At 37.2% G+C, this 15,854-nt stretch overlaps 1 protein-coding gene across 13 annotated transcripts in view; it reads right to left on the bottom strand.

The window, feature by feature from the left end:
- Window positions 1-15,854, bottom strand: part of CCDC172 (coiled-coil domain containing 172) — a 74,496-nt gene that overhangs the window by 18,534 nt on the left and 40,108 nt on the right. For 11 of the 13 annotated variants that reach the window (XM_089510004.1, XM_089509999.1, XM_089509995.1 and 8 more), the window contains 4 exons: window positions 13,761-13,877; window positions 11,130-11,295; window positions 9,005-9,106; window positions 6,213-6,315 (listed from right to left, as the gene is read on the bottom strand). In XM_089510004.1, coding sequence (XP_089366130.1) covers window positions 6,213-6,315; window positions 9,005-9,106; window positions 11,130-11,295; window positions 13,761-13,877 — 488 coding nt within the window. The remainder of the gene's footprint in view (window positions 1-6,212; window positions 6,316-9,004; window positions 9,107-11,129; window positions 11,296-13,760; window positions 13,878-15,854) is intronic. The other 2 variants (XM_089510006.1, XM_089510007.1) reach the window with 2 other exon arrangements.

The raw sequence follows: 15,854 nt of genomic DNA, 5'->3' as shown, positions 1-15,854 counted from the left end.
AGGCTACACCTCCCCCTCGCCCACTTTCCCTGACTTGCTCCTGAACAGTTTACCCAGCTGGGAGGGCATTGACCCATGTCACGCTACTATCCTCACCCAGCCAGGTTTCTGTCATACAAGCCAGGTCGGTGTTCTCCTCCTCCAGCAAGTCATAGATGATTAGCAACAGAACAAGACACATGCAAATCACTCCTGCCTTTCCAGGTCACACAATATATGTACCCAACTCCTTTCCAGGCAAGAAGATGCCAGCCATAGATCCTGGCAAAATGTCAGGAAGAAACTCTTCTAGAACATGGCCACATAGCCTGAAAAACCCATAAAAAACTATGGATGCCTGCCATGAAAGCCTTCAACTACACATTTCTATGAAAAATGTCCAGCATTTTTCATATAGGCATTTAGAATAATTATACCTACTTCAGGATCTATCCTACATCTAAGTTCTACAGGAAAAGTAGCTGTTGTGGGAAGGCCTTGGCTTGTACAGTCAGATCTTGGAAAGACTCCTTCAGACAATAGCAACGCTGGCTGAGTCATTGTTAATTCAAAGGCTCTTTAAGCTGTCAGATCTTCAATAAATATCTTTCTCTCTCTTTAAGAGGATATGACAGTTCTAATTTCTTTCTCTTTTGTTACAAAACAAGTCAAGGAGGGGCTGTAACTCAGACACAGATCACAGGTATTGCATATATAACATCACAATCCAACCCTTTATGTTATTCCCCCCTTGCACAACACTGACCTGATTTGGCAGCTCTTCCTTGAGTACTCTGAGGATTTGAATAGCTAGGAGTAATGATCACACCTGACCCCATCTCTGATTCTCCCTTTTTCATTAAAATTATTGCATCCATAGTCTACAGACTGTGTGTGCAGGCTAATATCTACTCTGGTGTCCCAGTGACACTGATCAGTAGAGATGTCACAGCCTTCTGTCTCCTTTATGATTGTCTGCTAAGTGCTGGCTGAGGGCCAGGGCAGAAACTGGCAAGGCAGATAATAATAGCTGGAGGACATCAGAATTTTAATTCCACTGCCAATGAACAAGTATTGCTGGATTACACTTGAATTGAAACTAATTTAGCCTTCTAAACTTCAAAGGCACTACTTAACCAGTCTACATTCAAGTATTCTTATTTAACTATGCTAGGGTCTATTGTAATTATGTAGAAGTATATATTCAATAAGGCGGGGGGGGGGGGGAGACACACACACAAAAAAACCAATAACCCTTTGCAAAATACAATTTCAGTCTAACCTGTTCTCCTAAGGAGTTTCCATGTTTACTGTAGCTCAACAATGCCAGTAAACTATAGCTGTTAACAGCTTTAACTGACACATTATTTAGGGAAAATGCATATAGTACAATATCTTCTGCTGTTATTATTTCCAGCCTCCTGGCTATATTAGAAGCTGGTAGCTGTGAGTGGCAGAGTGGGGGACCTAGATTTTCTGTTCAGTGGAATGCACACAAAAGGCCGGGGAACTGAAGCACCCCTTCAATGGAACCTACTATTCCACACTCCAAGTAGTGAACTGACTACCAATATCATAGAATGACAGAGCTGAAAGAGGCCTTTAAAATCATTTACTCTGTGTGGCATAGCCACAAGGAACAAACTCCTCCTTACTCCTAGTGTACATTTCCCACACAGGGTTTCATTACTTCTATAATCCTAAAACAAACAGTACAGTAGGTTAATATTTCCACATAGGGCAAAATGAAACAAATACCTGAAAGTGATGCATTTATTTCTGAGCTTTTTGTAATCTAGTCAGGGATTTGTTATTATGCAGAATTTAACAATACAACAAACAAACTCCAATGTCATGACAGTTGCTCCCCTTCTGTTCCATAATGAGCCTTTAACCCCCAGTGGTACTGTACTGAAGTTTAAGAAGTAACCGTGAAACTTAAAACAATAAAGTATGAAATTAAATCTGTACCCAATGCTTGCAGTCATATGAAAGTTGCAGCATTCTGCCATACAACCTTGGTTGTAATGCACCAAATAATGTCATGTTATTGTGAAGGGGACTAGAGGCCAGTCAAGTGCAACCAGAAACATATGAGAAGCAAATGGAATCAGAAGTCTCACCTTCTTGATGAATTAAGTGGTCATGAGGAAAGGGTTATTTATTGGTGTTAGCTGACTCCAACTAGCATGGGGATAATAATACTAACATACTTTGTCACAATTTCCCAAATGCAACATTCTCTTAGACTTGGTCTTGTTTACATAGTTCACAGTCAACATGCTGGTAAGTCACATTCACCAGGTGTACTTTGTAACTAAGTAATCCCATATTTAATTAGTTCTTTGAATAAAACAAATAAAATCACTCTAAAGAGATTCCACAGAATGAATAGTTTTTATAAAACATGCAATAAAAAATCGAACATTTTAATCAGTCAACCAATTCATATGGAAGTAGCTTTTTTCCTGCTGCATTGTCTTCCTGCCAGACCTATTGATGTTATGACTTCCTGATTTAGTGTCAAGATATACAGAATGCAAAATAGCACACTATTTTGAAAGATCAGTCAAAATCCAAACAGCTATGTCTAAGAGGAAAAAAGTTGTGGGAAGTTGTAGTGAAAAGGTTTAAATAAACAGGCTACTTTTCTGGATTGCATTTTAGTCCACCCCTGGTTGGACTAAAATCCAATCAAGAAAAGTATCCTCAGTTTAAGACTTTCACAGCCAACATCCATAGTTTTTTGTGGGTTTTTCAGGCTATGAGGCCATGTTCTAGAAGAGTTTATTCCTGACTTTTCACCAGGAGCTGTGGCTGGCATCTTCAGAGAATGCTGGCATGGAAGAGGGTATATATACTGCTGGTTGAGAGGAAGTGATTTACATGTTAATCTGTGTATTGTTCTGTTGTTGAATGACAAACAGGGTGTCTATTTAATTAATGTTAATTAATGCCAGCATTCTCTGAAGATGCAAGCCACAGTTGCTGGCAAAACATCAGGAATAAAATCTTCTAGAACACAGCCTCATAGCCCAAAAAAACCCACAAAAAACTATCATCAGTTTACAGTATTTAAACATTTGTTGACACAACTTCCTTCCTCTTCTTTAAATACACCTTCCCAAATACAGCAGCAAAAATGATTGGCACTGTGTGCAGCAGGCCAGAATAAAATAAAAAAGAAAGAAAGAAACCTCCATCTTTACATGTCTGTGCAATGATACCATTATTGGAAGAATACATTTGGGTTAAAGGAAACAGGAAATGACTTGAGGACTGGAAATTAGCAAAGACAACTATTTGTCTTCCATTTGTGAGCTACCATAGGTGTTGCCTCTCAATTCCAAGTAACTTTGGAAGGAACTGATTACTTGATCCTTTCCAATCTGTTTTTTTTTTAAGTAGAAAAGGAGGGGAAGGGCAAAAAACCTCTTTAATTGGTTTTTATCTTAGAGGTGATATGATAGCCCTGTTTAAATATTTAAAGGGATGTCATATTGAGGAGGGAGCAAACTTGTTTTCTACTGCTCCAGAGAACAGGACACGGGGCAATGGATGCAAACTGCAGGAAAAGAGATTCCACCTCAACATTAGGAGGAACTTCCTGACAGTAAGGGCTGTTCAACAGTGGAATACACTCCCTCGAAGAGTAGTGGAGTCTCCTTCCTTGGAGGTCTTTAAACAGAGGCTGGATGGCCATCTGTCAAGGATGCTTTGACTGAGAGTTCCTGCATGGCAGAATGGGGTTGGACTGGATGGCCCTTGTGGTCTCTTCCAACTCTATGATTGTATGATTCTATATTCACATTTGAATCTCTGCCACACTCACTGGAAATGAGACACCTTGGTTTTATTGTTCAGAGGTTGAAGGCAAGTACAGTATGGCTCCTTGCATTTCCTCTTTAGTTACATAGATCTATTTTATTTTCCTATCATATTTTCCATCACAATGTACTTTTTATAAGAAATACATAAAGAGTCTATGTATTATTGTTTTGTAAGGGTTGACTGGGCTCCTCCAGGCACTCAGATATTTCAGAGGACTATTTGCTTAAATAGATAACAATGGATATATTACTTACTTGCTTCACTTTTTTCAGTTGGGGAAAAACAGGCAAATTTTAATTGGAAATTACTAACATTGAAACTAGCATAGTCCTTTCGGTTAGTATAATACAGGGGTCTGAGTATCGAGGGCTGTAATTCTGGGAGAAAATGGTTCAAATCCCCACTCAGTCATAGAAACCTAACAGGTGATCTTGGGCAATTCAGTCTCTCAGCCTTAGCAGAAGACAATAGCTACCTTTCTCTGTAGTGGAAGAAAGATGGAATATAAATAATAATAATAATAATAATAATAATAATAATAATAAATAATATCAAGTCTCCTCCTATGCCAGGGTCACCCTAAGTCAGAGTCCACTTGAAGACACAGTGATCTTGGATAATTCTTGGAAGGACTTGGCCTAACAAATACATACAAATGCTTCTGTCTTTGATTAAGAAAATAGAACAGATCTATGTAAAACTATATAATTTTCACCTGAATAATGCTATGATAATTATATTGAATAACCGTACATTTTTTTCTAATAGGGCCCCTGAAGGAAGCCAGATGCATAAAATGATAGGTTACCAATAAATCTACATCACAGACAGTAGAATTTCAGCATTGTAGGAGCATTTTCTTTCTCAATTATTAATTGTCACAAGATTTCCAAACAAATAACTACTTTATCAGTGAATCTTAATTCTTATTATATACTGTGTCCAAAATACAGCAATCTGAAAAACCCTAATAATATTAGGGTATTTTTTCAATCTTTTTGCCTTTATAATACTTATATTTGAAAATCTTACTGATTCAATTCAAATCACAACAGGGAAGTTGCAAACCTAAGGACAGTAACTAACCTTGGTCTTCAGCGCTTTTGTGCTTAAAAGTAAACACCACTCTCCTAATTATGCTGTAGTGAATGTTAAATGACACTGCAATAGCAAGATACTCTAGAAGAAGTGTATTATTTAAAAGGAAGATGACAACCTCATACATCAGAAAAAGCTAATGTACTATAATAGAATAAATAATGCAAAAGCAAGTTGTAGTTTGCTGTACCATATCAGTTTACGGACACGCAGATTCTGTTACCATTTAGAGTTTCTCTTTGATGTATGTGTCATCCACACAGTATTGCTTTCACACACAAATTCTGAAGCAAAGCATATTTCATTGAGAGGATTTTGTTCATGCTCCAGCATCATGTGAAGATAGGGAAAGGAGATTGGAAAACCTGTTTGCTTTGCCCTGTTGAAAAGCTCACTCATTAGAGAAGGATCTCAGACCACCGAAAGCTGCAATTCTATCCTTCCTTACCTAGCATGATTCCTCCTTGAACTCAGTACAGTGCGCCCGTGTTATACACAGGTGCGGCTTATGTGGCTTCCATTATATGCTGCAAGCCTGTGCCAGAAGAAGCCTTAGCGCTCCAGGAAGAAGTAATGGGGTGCGCCACGTGCACAAGCCCCATTACTTCTAGTGGGGCCCAAGCATAAATGTTTTTTCCCTTACGCGGCCCCGGAACGGATCCCTGCATAAGGGAAGTGCGCACTGTATATTTAAGTGCTAAAGTGTGAGTTGCTATGTAATACATACATGAAAATACATGTTACATCCTGCTAAATTCATGGGGTTATTAGGGGATTGTCTGCAATGTGCAAAATAAAGTGGATTCTAACCGACTTGAAGCCTACCAGTTTAGATGACATACAATGCAAACTGGGTGGAAACTGACACAAAGCTGTGCAACAGCGCTAAAAACTGAAACAAAAAGAATACTTTGCTTTAACATGGAAAATGCACATCATTGAACCAGCATATAAACTGCACAGAGTAAGTACAAGAATGCTGAAATGTGTAAGCAGTTTGGACCACGCGCCCTGGGGCCAGTGAGATGCAGCTGCCGGTGTCATCACGCACCATATGTTTTTTTCTGTTTAAGCATACAAGAGCATGAGTGGCCAGCTGCACCATCTTAGGTTAAAGGACTTCCACTTGCACAATGGAACTTTCTCTCTCTTTGCCTCATAGCTCCCACTGCATCCCCCCCAAATGTATTCCATAGGGTTTTTTGCAAACCCCAGTGCAGATCTAAGCACTCATAGAGGACTAAATATGAAGGCTTGGCAGACACATAGATACAACTTACTGCATTATAACAAAATTTATTTACCTTACACATTCTGGATCAGTCTGAGGTTTTTCAGAAATTTGGTTTTTTTCCATTTCTAAATACTTTGTGGTGCATTTAGCTTCTCTGATTTCATTTTCAAAACCTAAAAAAGAAATTACGGCTTTTCTATTACATATTTATTATACAATAGGTATTATCACATTATAATCCCAACTTTCAATGAAAAAAAATAGTACTAATGGCTGCCCAAAGAAGTACCTACTGAAGACAGTATAGAATTCAATGTAGACTTCAAATTCTTAAAATAATTTAAATAATCAAAAGAGTTTAAAAGGCCAAAGTGAAGGGATGCATCTTTCTACTCTCCTGAAAATGAAATGGGTTAGGAGGATATAAATATTTAAATAAATTAATAAAAGAATGGGAGGGGTTGTCCCTTAAATAATGAGTCCCCAAGCAGCTTGTACCTCTAAAGTTTAAAACCATCTTGTTAAAGGAGCCCAACGTGAAACTGGCAACCAATGCCAGTTCACTACTATCTACTACTTGGCAGCTTTGCTGCCATATTTTTCACCAATGGAAATTTCTGGAGACTCTTCACATAGAGAGTACTGCAATAGTGTAACCATAATGTAACAAAGGTAGAAAAGACTGTTGGTATGTCAGTTTATTTCTAAAAAGGTCATAACTGACCCACTAAATAGAGCTGTGCAAAACCACTTCTTTCCACCTTTGCCACCTGGAATTCCAGAGACAGTAAAGAGTAAAGGAATATACCAAGGCTATGAACCTGATCATCCAGGTTGATTCCAAATCTCTGAGCCCTTCCTACCACCCAAAATCACCTTCAACTTCTGAGTGTTTAATTTCAGCCTAGTTCATCTAGTTTAGTGGTTCCCAACCTGTGGGTCGGGACCCCTTTGGGGGTCGAATGACCCTTTCATGGGGGTCTGCTAAGACCACTGGAAAACACCTATTTAATTACAGTTATGAAGTAGCAATGAAAATAATTTCATGGGTTTGGGTCACCACAAGATGAGGAACTGTATTAAGGGGTCACGGCATTAGGAAGGTTGGGAACCACTGATCTAGTTCACTATCAAATTAAGAGAACATTAAAGGTATCAAGTGTATCCTTGGTGATAGTCAATAAGGAGCAATAGAGATGAGTGTTACCAGCATATTTGTTACACTTCATTCTGAAATTCCTAAGTACCTCTTCCAGCAGCCCCATGTAGACTGAGAAACAGCTGGGGAGGCAATTTTCATCCTTGTACCCCCATGGCAGTCCACAGACAGTAAGATTAAATATGAGCAAAAGTCTGTGAGAAGAAACTACTTCTGGTGTGCAATACTGCCATCTTTTCGTCTGTTTTTAGCAGATTCTTTATATTTTCAGCCAGTTTGAAAGTCAGAGGAGCTGTCACTTACAGTGACATTTTGGCCATCATACCTTAGAATGATTTGTGGGCTTGTAGGAACTTGAGAGGCAACAAAAAGGGGGCTGGAGCCAAATATGGCCCGTACGATCCCTACCCATGATGTATATACTGAATAACACAGGGAACAAACAGAATCGATGGCACAGCATATGCAAAATGCTACAGTGTTGAACTGTGATCTGTCAGTATGAACCCAAAAAGAAACACCAGGATTGCAGTAGGGTCCCTCTACTGTCCATGTTAACCAGGTGGTCCATAAGATACTATGCCAAAAGGTCAACACTAAGTGGGCTGGGGCATAGATCATCTGCCAAATGACTAAAGCAGTCTCACCCCAGCTCAAAACTCAGTTGAAATGGGTACTGTTCTAATTAATTACATAATGCTATAATGAACAATTTTGTTTTATAAAAGATACTTCAAGGAAGGGCTATAGCTCAATGGCAAGATACATGTTTCTCATGCAGAATGTCCCAAGTGCAGTCTGCTGGCATCTACAGGAAGGGCTCTCTGAATGACACTGATTCAAACCATTGGTCTCTCTCTCTCCCACTATTGTCAACTCTGATATCAGCAGCTCTCCAGGTTTTAGACAGGATTTTTTTCTAGACCTACTTGAAGATCTTTGGTATAGGCCTCACCCTTCCTAGACTCCAAAATCAGATGAAATGGTGTGTTCAGGGTGGTATGATGGCTCATAGCCACATCAGTAGTCTGACTCCATAGAAGGCACCCTCCTATGCTTATCAGCTTGTGTATTACAAAATTAATATTTAAAGAACATCCTATTATTAGAATACAAATCCTGGGTAACAGTTTAACGTTAAAATATTTTCCAGTTGGATTTAGCATAAACCTAAAGAGTGAAACACAAAGAGCACTAGCAGAATGGGAAAATGCATGTGAAACCTTCATCAATTTTTAAAAAAAACGTTTGCTTTATTTGTGCATTCATCTTCCAATTTGTATTCATTTAAAAACATGATGAAATAGATGAGACTAAATTTAGTCCTGTGTTGGTAGTTAAAACTTCCCTCCCGCTTCACGTTGTCCAAAATCTGGCTCTGGAGGGTTTCTATGGGGAGCTGCAGTGAGAAAGGGAATCATTTCCCTCAGTTTCACAGGATTTGCATTTTGTCTGTGAACAACCACTTTTGGATCCTGCCCATGATATTGTCTATTATTATTATTATTATTATTATTATTATTATTATTATTATTATTATTATTTATAGTATTTATACCCTGCTCTTCAGTCAAATGGATATCAGAGCAGCTTTCATTACATTATCTGTCATACAATATTTTCTATACAGGATAATTTACCAGATATATTTCTTAAACCATTCTTAAACATTAAATTAACTGAACATTGGACAAATAAAATACCTTTGAGTTTCTTCTGGAGAGTAAATAAATCTTCTTTTAATTCATTCTTTTGTAGCTGAAACATTTTTAATTGAGCATTTTTGTGCTCCATTGACTCTATTTCTAAGAAAGTAATAATTTTAAGTCAAGAGTCCATTAAAGATATCTTCACTACACAACCTCAATGCTTATCCTCCTCTCTAGATATTATGAAAGAGAACACACACACACACGTATTTGGAGAGAAAGAGGGAGGTAGAGAGAATCAAGCTTTCCAAGAAATTATGATGTAGTTAATAAACACATGCAGAATTATTTCTTAATAACTGAAATACAAATTTTAACTATTACATGAACTATTCCTAATTCTGCATGTATTGTCATTGGATATCATTTTTGTGGAAAAGCAGAACATATACTTTAATAGATAAATAATAATAAATGTTAAAATGTTAAAATCTAATAGAAGACAAGTTATTTATTATCAATAAAAATACATATTCCACATATTATATGCTTTCAAAATCAGGACTACAAAAGTAACACATAGGAAAAAAAGCTAATAAAAGTTTATTACACACATTGCTGTTGTTTATGTTTGGTTGTATATTTTCTGGAGACCTAACAGCATAGTTTGAACTTTGTAGAGCAATGGATTAACTACTGCTGTTTCTTGTCTTCTCTTTTAAAACTCTAGGTACAAAAGTGAAAGGGCAAAATAAAATCATCTGGTGAAATGTGTTACTACAATCCAGTAAGTATATCTGTGTGCCTGACAAATTGTGGCATGTTGTTCTTTGTTGGCACAATCAAGTAAATAACAAATGTTTTACTGTTGGAAAACATTAGTGAGCAATTTATATTCTCATACAGTATCATAGCTGTCTATGTATTTGCACAGAAACTAGAAGCAGAATGCAGCCTTGGTTAGTTAACCTGAAATAAAGATGATGTATGGATGAGAATTATGTTTATTATTAATATTTGTATAACTAGGTACCTTACAGGAGTATCTCTGTGTTTCTATAGTACTAATGAGGTGTATTTATTTTTTAATTTGCTTTTCCAAAATTCTGGGATCACGTTTGCTCTTCCTCCTCCACAATATTTGTTCATATAAGGCTGATTCGAGGAAATGTGTCAATTACATTTATGTGATTTGGCAATACGGTACTGCATGCATGTTCCATAAGTCATTTAAAAAAAACAATATATGATATATATTGTCTGGTATATATTTCCAGAACAACAGCAGTGGGAAGTTCTGTGGCTTTCCTTTGTTACCTCCAGACCAGAGTCAACCCTTTTCAAACATTATATATTCAAATTCAAGGTCCATTTGTGTAGTATATTCATCAATAAATCCCAAACACAGATAAAAACAAAACAAAATTCAACCACAGCAGAAACCATCATTATTGTTTTTACTATGTGCTGCTGAAACTGCCCCAACAGCTACTGCTGCCACCATTGCCCTTGTCAATGCTATCTACTAACTGAGGAGTGAGTGAGTGATTCCATACTGAGCAATGATAATTTTGATATCTGTACTGACTGCAAAATTCGTGGAAAATCCTATTAATATGAGGTTTGTTTGGTGTTTTTTTAAAAGAAAAACAAAACTCTGCAGGATTTCATGTAACACTATATTTTCTTGGCAGCGACGGGGGGGGGGGGGGGGGGATGAAAATTATACTTGGCCAGTATAGAAAATGTGTGTTTATAGTTCATGGATACAAAAATACCAAGAGCCACTACTTAAGAATTCAAACTGAGATAGCTACTGACTTTGTTTGTTGTCTAAAATATTGAAAAACTGCATGGTGAATACAATAACTGTTCTCTTCATTCTACAGTAATGTCTCATGAATGGAGTGCATGGAAACAAGGACTGGAAGGAGCCATACGTCTGACCACCCATGTCCAGCTACAGCAGCACAGTTTGCAGTTAATGTTGCCTATAAAGACCATGCTTGATGCCCCAGTAAAGTGTGTTGTTCTTCAGTCTAGGCAAATCATTACCCTAAAATTTAATAGGACTTTTCAGCTTGGAAGAGAAATATAAAATTGTAATGCCACAGAGCTACAGCATAGCCATTTATATTTGCAGATATTCCAAGATAAAATAATTAAATTCAAGACATACCATTTCTCAAAACATTTTCTTTTTCTTCCAGTTCACATATTTCAGCTTGTATTCTTTTTTTAATTAAGATCTCCCTACTGGATGTTAACGCATATTCATTGTTGAAGTCTGTAAGTTCCTTCAAAAATTTGTCATCCTCTGTGGCATTTTTTCTCTTGATATCCATCTAACAATGTGATAAAATAAAATTTAAAAAACACTATGGTGTATGAGGAAAAATAATGTTTGTTAAAATAAAACAGAAATTTGCATACACACATATGTGTACCCATGTGCGCTTGCACACATACACAGAACTATATTGTTGTTGTGTGCCTTCAAGTTGTTTCTGACTTATGGCAACCCTAAGGCAAATTTATCATGGGGTTTTCTTAAGTTTCTTCAGAAGAGGTTTGTCCTTGCCATCCTTTTAAGGCTGAGAGAGTGTGACATGCCCAAGGTTCCCCGTGGGTTTCCATGGCCAACCTAGGATTCAAACCTGGTCTCTCAGTGTCCTAATCCAATGTTCAAAACCACTATACCACCCTGGCTCTTTAGAGATAAACTAACCATACCATATTACTATTGACAAAACACAAACTGTTATAGAATTATACAGCTGGAAAAGGCCTAATGGGTCATTAGGTCCTGCTCAGTGCAGGATCTTCACCTAAGGCATCTCCATCAGGTAAAATGTCCAGCCTCCTTTTGAAGACATCCAAAGAAGACCCCACAACCTCTCTAAGCAATTGATTCCATTGCCAAACTGCTCTAACTATCAAGAAGTTCCTTTTAATGTTGGACTGAAATCTTCTCTCTTGTAACTTCAACCTGGCCTTACTCTCTTGGAGCAGCAGAGAATGGGCCTGCCCCCACATCTTTATAACAGCCCTTGAGGTATTTAAAGAATTAAGAGTCTTCCCTTCAAGCTGAACAAGCCCAGCTCCTTCAACCTTCCCTCATATGTTTTCTTCCCCACAGCTCTTGTCACTGGCAGGATACAGACCGCCCAAAAAGGGCAGTCTGCCGCCGCCTCCATTTCCACCAGCGGGAAGCCTCAGTTGCCAAACGGTGAGGCTTCCCAGCGGAGGAAAAAGAACCCGCAAAAAGCAGATTCTTTTTGCGTTGCAGTTGCGATGCCCGAGTGCGCAAATGGCGCACTCGTGACATCACCAGTGTGATGGGACGTGCAGACGCTATGCATCCGTTGCATCAAAATGGCGGTGCCCGTGTGTACAGGGCGCCACATTTTGACGCCCCTGTCACGTGCTAGGGGTGAGGCCGGTATGGACGCTGCACCCTTGGCCAACTGCCAGCATGTGACGGGGGCGGCGCAAAGGCCTGTTTAAATCGGGCCATTGTTACCCTTCTCTGAACTTGCTCCAACATGTCTAAAACAAGTGTCTAGAACTGAAACATAGTAATATATTAGGACTATTACTTCCCTCATCTTGCTTGTCCCAATTAAAAGAGGCTAAAATAATATTCACTTTTTTGCTGCAGCATCACACTGCTGGCTCATGTTTAATTTATGATTAGCAATAGTCCCAAAGTCACTTTTGCATATAGTACTGCTGAGTTATATACCCCACATCCTATGGAGGTTTACTTGTTTAAAAATACCTGTGATCTGCAGCAAAAAGAAAAATTCAGATTTTGGATCCAAATATAGTTAGTTCACAAACAATGGATGAAACATGTCTCTTACTCAGTAGTCTCAATCATTTTTGCTTTAAATAAGCACTGCTTATTTCAGTATAATTTGAAGCAAAACAACGCACTTAACGAAATACAGTAATATGTTTTTGTGAGCACAGATGCAATAAAGGTTACACATCTAAAGTGCTTTGAAAATGAATAGCATCATATTCCCATGCAATTAATTGTAAATATAATTTTTTGATGAAACTAGTGGGGTATTAGCTTTACAACAAGGATTCAGATCTATTTTTAAAACCTTTTATCAAACAAACTAAGAATTAAAATTCATTAGTTTAACTGAAAGGAAAAAAGAACAGCAGAAGGCATTAAAAACAAAACAATACCAAGTGGGAAACATGGTTTCCAAATGTCAGTATATATTTATTAAAAACTGCCCAACATGTTTTACAAAACAATATTCCTTCCTCAGAATAAACTGTAAACAAAGCTGAGCTACACTGAAGCAAGTTAGAATGAGCAAAGATAGAAGTACCATTATTAAAAGTTAGTACTTGGATGAGAGTCCACCAATGAATACCAGGTGCTGTAGGCTATATTTCAGAGGAAGGAACTGGCAAAATCATCTGAGTATTTCTTGCCTAAGAAAACCCTACGAAATTCACCGGGTTGCTTTAAAAGAACAGGGGACTTGAAGGCAAATACACACAAACATCCTGTTCAAATGTATAATTAAAAGACATAGTGTAACTCAATAACCATCTTTCTAGCTGCTGGTATTCTCTCTATGGTAAGATATGGCTGTCCTAATGAATTACCAATAAATAGAAATCAGTGATCTAAACTGGTCTTCATTTGGTGAGTAAGAATATAATATCTGATCTCAGCCTGACTTAAATTTGGTTGAAACAGAACTACTCCCACTATACAAACAAAGGTGATTCTGAAAAGGTTGATGCCTTTTGCTCTAAAATATTCTCATTGGAAACATACGAAAGTTTCAAGCAGAATACTCTTCTGACAGAGAAGCTCAGCTTTCTGTTTTTCTAAGCTCTCTTCCCTTTTCTTCAAAATCTCCAAGTGAAAGAACTTTTCAGAAAGCAGCTGAACCTACAAAAATAATTTTTGAAAAATATTAGTTATAAAAATTGAGTATAACTGGTATTTTAAACAATGGCAGTTTACACACACACACACACACACACACACACACACAAACACACTATATTCATATATTTATGAATATGTAGATATAAAGTTCTACATATGACAAACTGATGTAGATTTTAAAAGCAAAACATGGCATGCCATTCCTTTATGATCGGCAACATATCTCTGGCAATGTCAGAATTTGACTAGCCTTCTGAAACTATATCCTTTACTGTCATATTTGCATAGAATCAAATATGTGACTCAAAGCTCCAGATTAAGATTGTATAATGTAATTAACCATAAATGCATCCTGTTTCTGGGCTTCAGAGGAACAAAGAAGACTAAGCACAGAGCAGCATTTTTAGCTGGTGAAGAAATTGAAATCTCATGACTTAGTACTATCTCTGATATTCTATCTCCTGCTGACAAAAGCCAAAATTTAGAATTGAATATGTCTGATAATTAATCTCCCCATTAAGAATATGAATTTAGTAACCCTAATGACCAAGGATTAAACTCCCAGAAACCCCAAAGGAATAAAACATCTAGAACTTGTCAGGTTTTCTCTCCTCTTTTCAGTACTATAGTATCTAGGGATGTTCAAACAGAAGAAAACAAATAAAACTACACAGGCTGGAATTCATTAATAAAAATAGAAGATTACTTTGTGGTTGCTTCTACAATATGAGAGAGATAATTCTATTTCACAAATGTTTGAGCAGAAATTTAAAAATTTAGCTAAACATTCCTCACTCCCTGCTGTTTTACACATTTCTAAGATATAATAAAAATCAGAGGAAGTTACAAGTATCTTATGCATCCTTATGAAGAAGGGAGAAGTATAAACAGAATAAATAATAATAACTACAGCAATAATGACAACAAAATGATATGAACAGCGGCCCTTGATTACCTAAATACCCCTTTTAAAATGCAAACAGAAAGTATGTTTAAACTAGGTAGAAACTGAGTATCCCTTATCCAGAAAGCTGAAATCCAAAATCGTCCACATGGGTGGCTGAGATAGTGACACTTTTGCTTTCTAATGGTTCAGTGTACACAAATTTTGTTTCATGTCCAAATTACTTTTAAAATATTATGTTTAAAATTACCTTCAGGCTATGTGAATAAGATGTATATGAAACATTAATTAATTTTATGCTATGACTTAGGTTCTATCTCCAAGAGATCTCACTATGTGTATGCAAATATTCCAAAATCTGAAAAACTCTGAAATCCAAAACACTTCTGGTCCCAAGAATCTTGGATAATGAAGAATCAGCCTGTATAGTCCTACCAACTGTTGATCTGACTCACACTCACTTTCACTCCTCTGTTTTGCTGCATATTTCATGGTAATGGCTCAGCTTTCCTGCAAACAAGAAAAACTTAATTTGGGAAGCCTTAAGAATGGGCAGGTTGGAGAAAAAGGAAAAGAAGCACTATGCTCCTTGACTTATGTATTCCATCCAGGCTTCTGAGGAAAGGATTTCCATTTTCAGTAGCAGCACAGAAATAGTTGGGATATGCTGGACAAACATGATTGGAGTTTATGCTGACTGGGCAAATATTCAGTACGGGATTCTGCCCTAAACTACTTACCTAGAACAGCATTTTTAAGAGGGATCATTGAACCTTGAAAGGCAGAATGCTATAATTCAAGTTCTAATTACATGCTACCTAGTTTTTTGGAAGAGGCCAAAATTCATATTCCCTGGGAGCATTTCTTTGACCACAACCAGTCTCTGTGAAATAGATGTCAAAACATGTTTGAACCCTAAGGTTCTTTTTCCTCTGTGCCTCTTTATTTACAGAAATGGGATTGTGAAATTCCTGTATACATGAAAATGAAGACCAACCTTTGTAAAGGAATTTGAAAATGGAATATAAGAGATAATCATTCACATCTTATTGTCTACTGTATATTATTAAAGT

The sequence above is a fragment of the Sceloporus occidentalis genome, unplaced genomic scaffold (assembly GCF_023333645.1).
Source record: "Sceloporus occidentalis isolate IW3139 unplaced genomic scaffold, rSceOcc1.0.p SCAF_2, whole genome shotgun sequence".
Classification (NCBI taxonomy): domain Eukaryota; kingdom Metazoa; phylum Chordata; class Lepidosauria; order Squamata; family Phrynosomatidae; genus Sceloporus; species Sceloporus occidentalis.
This window is presented reverse-complemented; position numbering and strand designations above follow the sequence as displayed.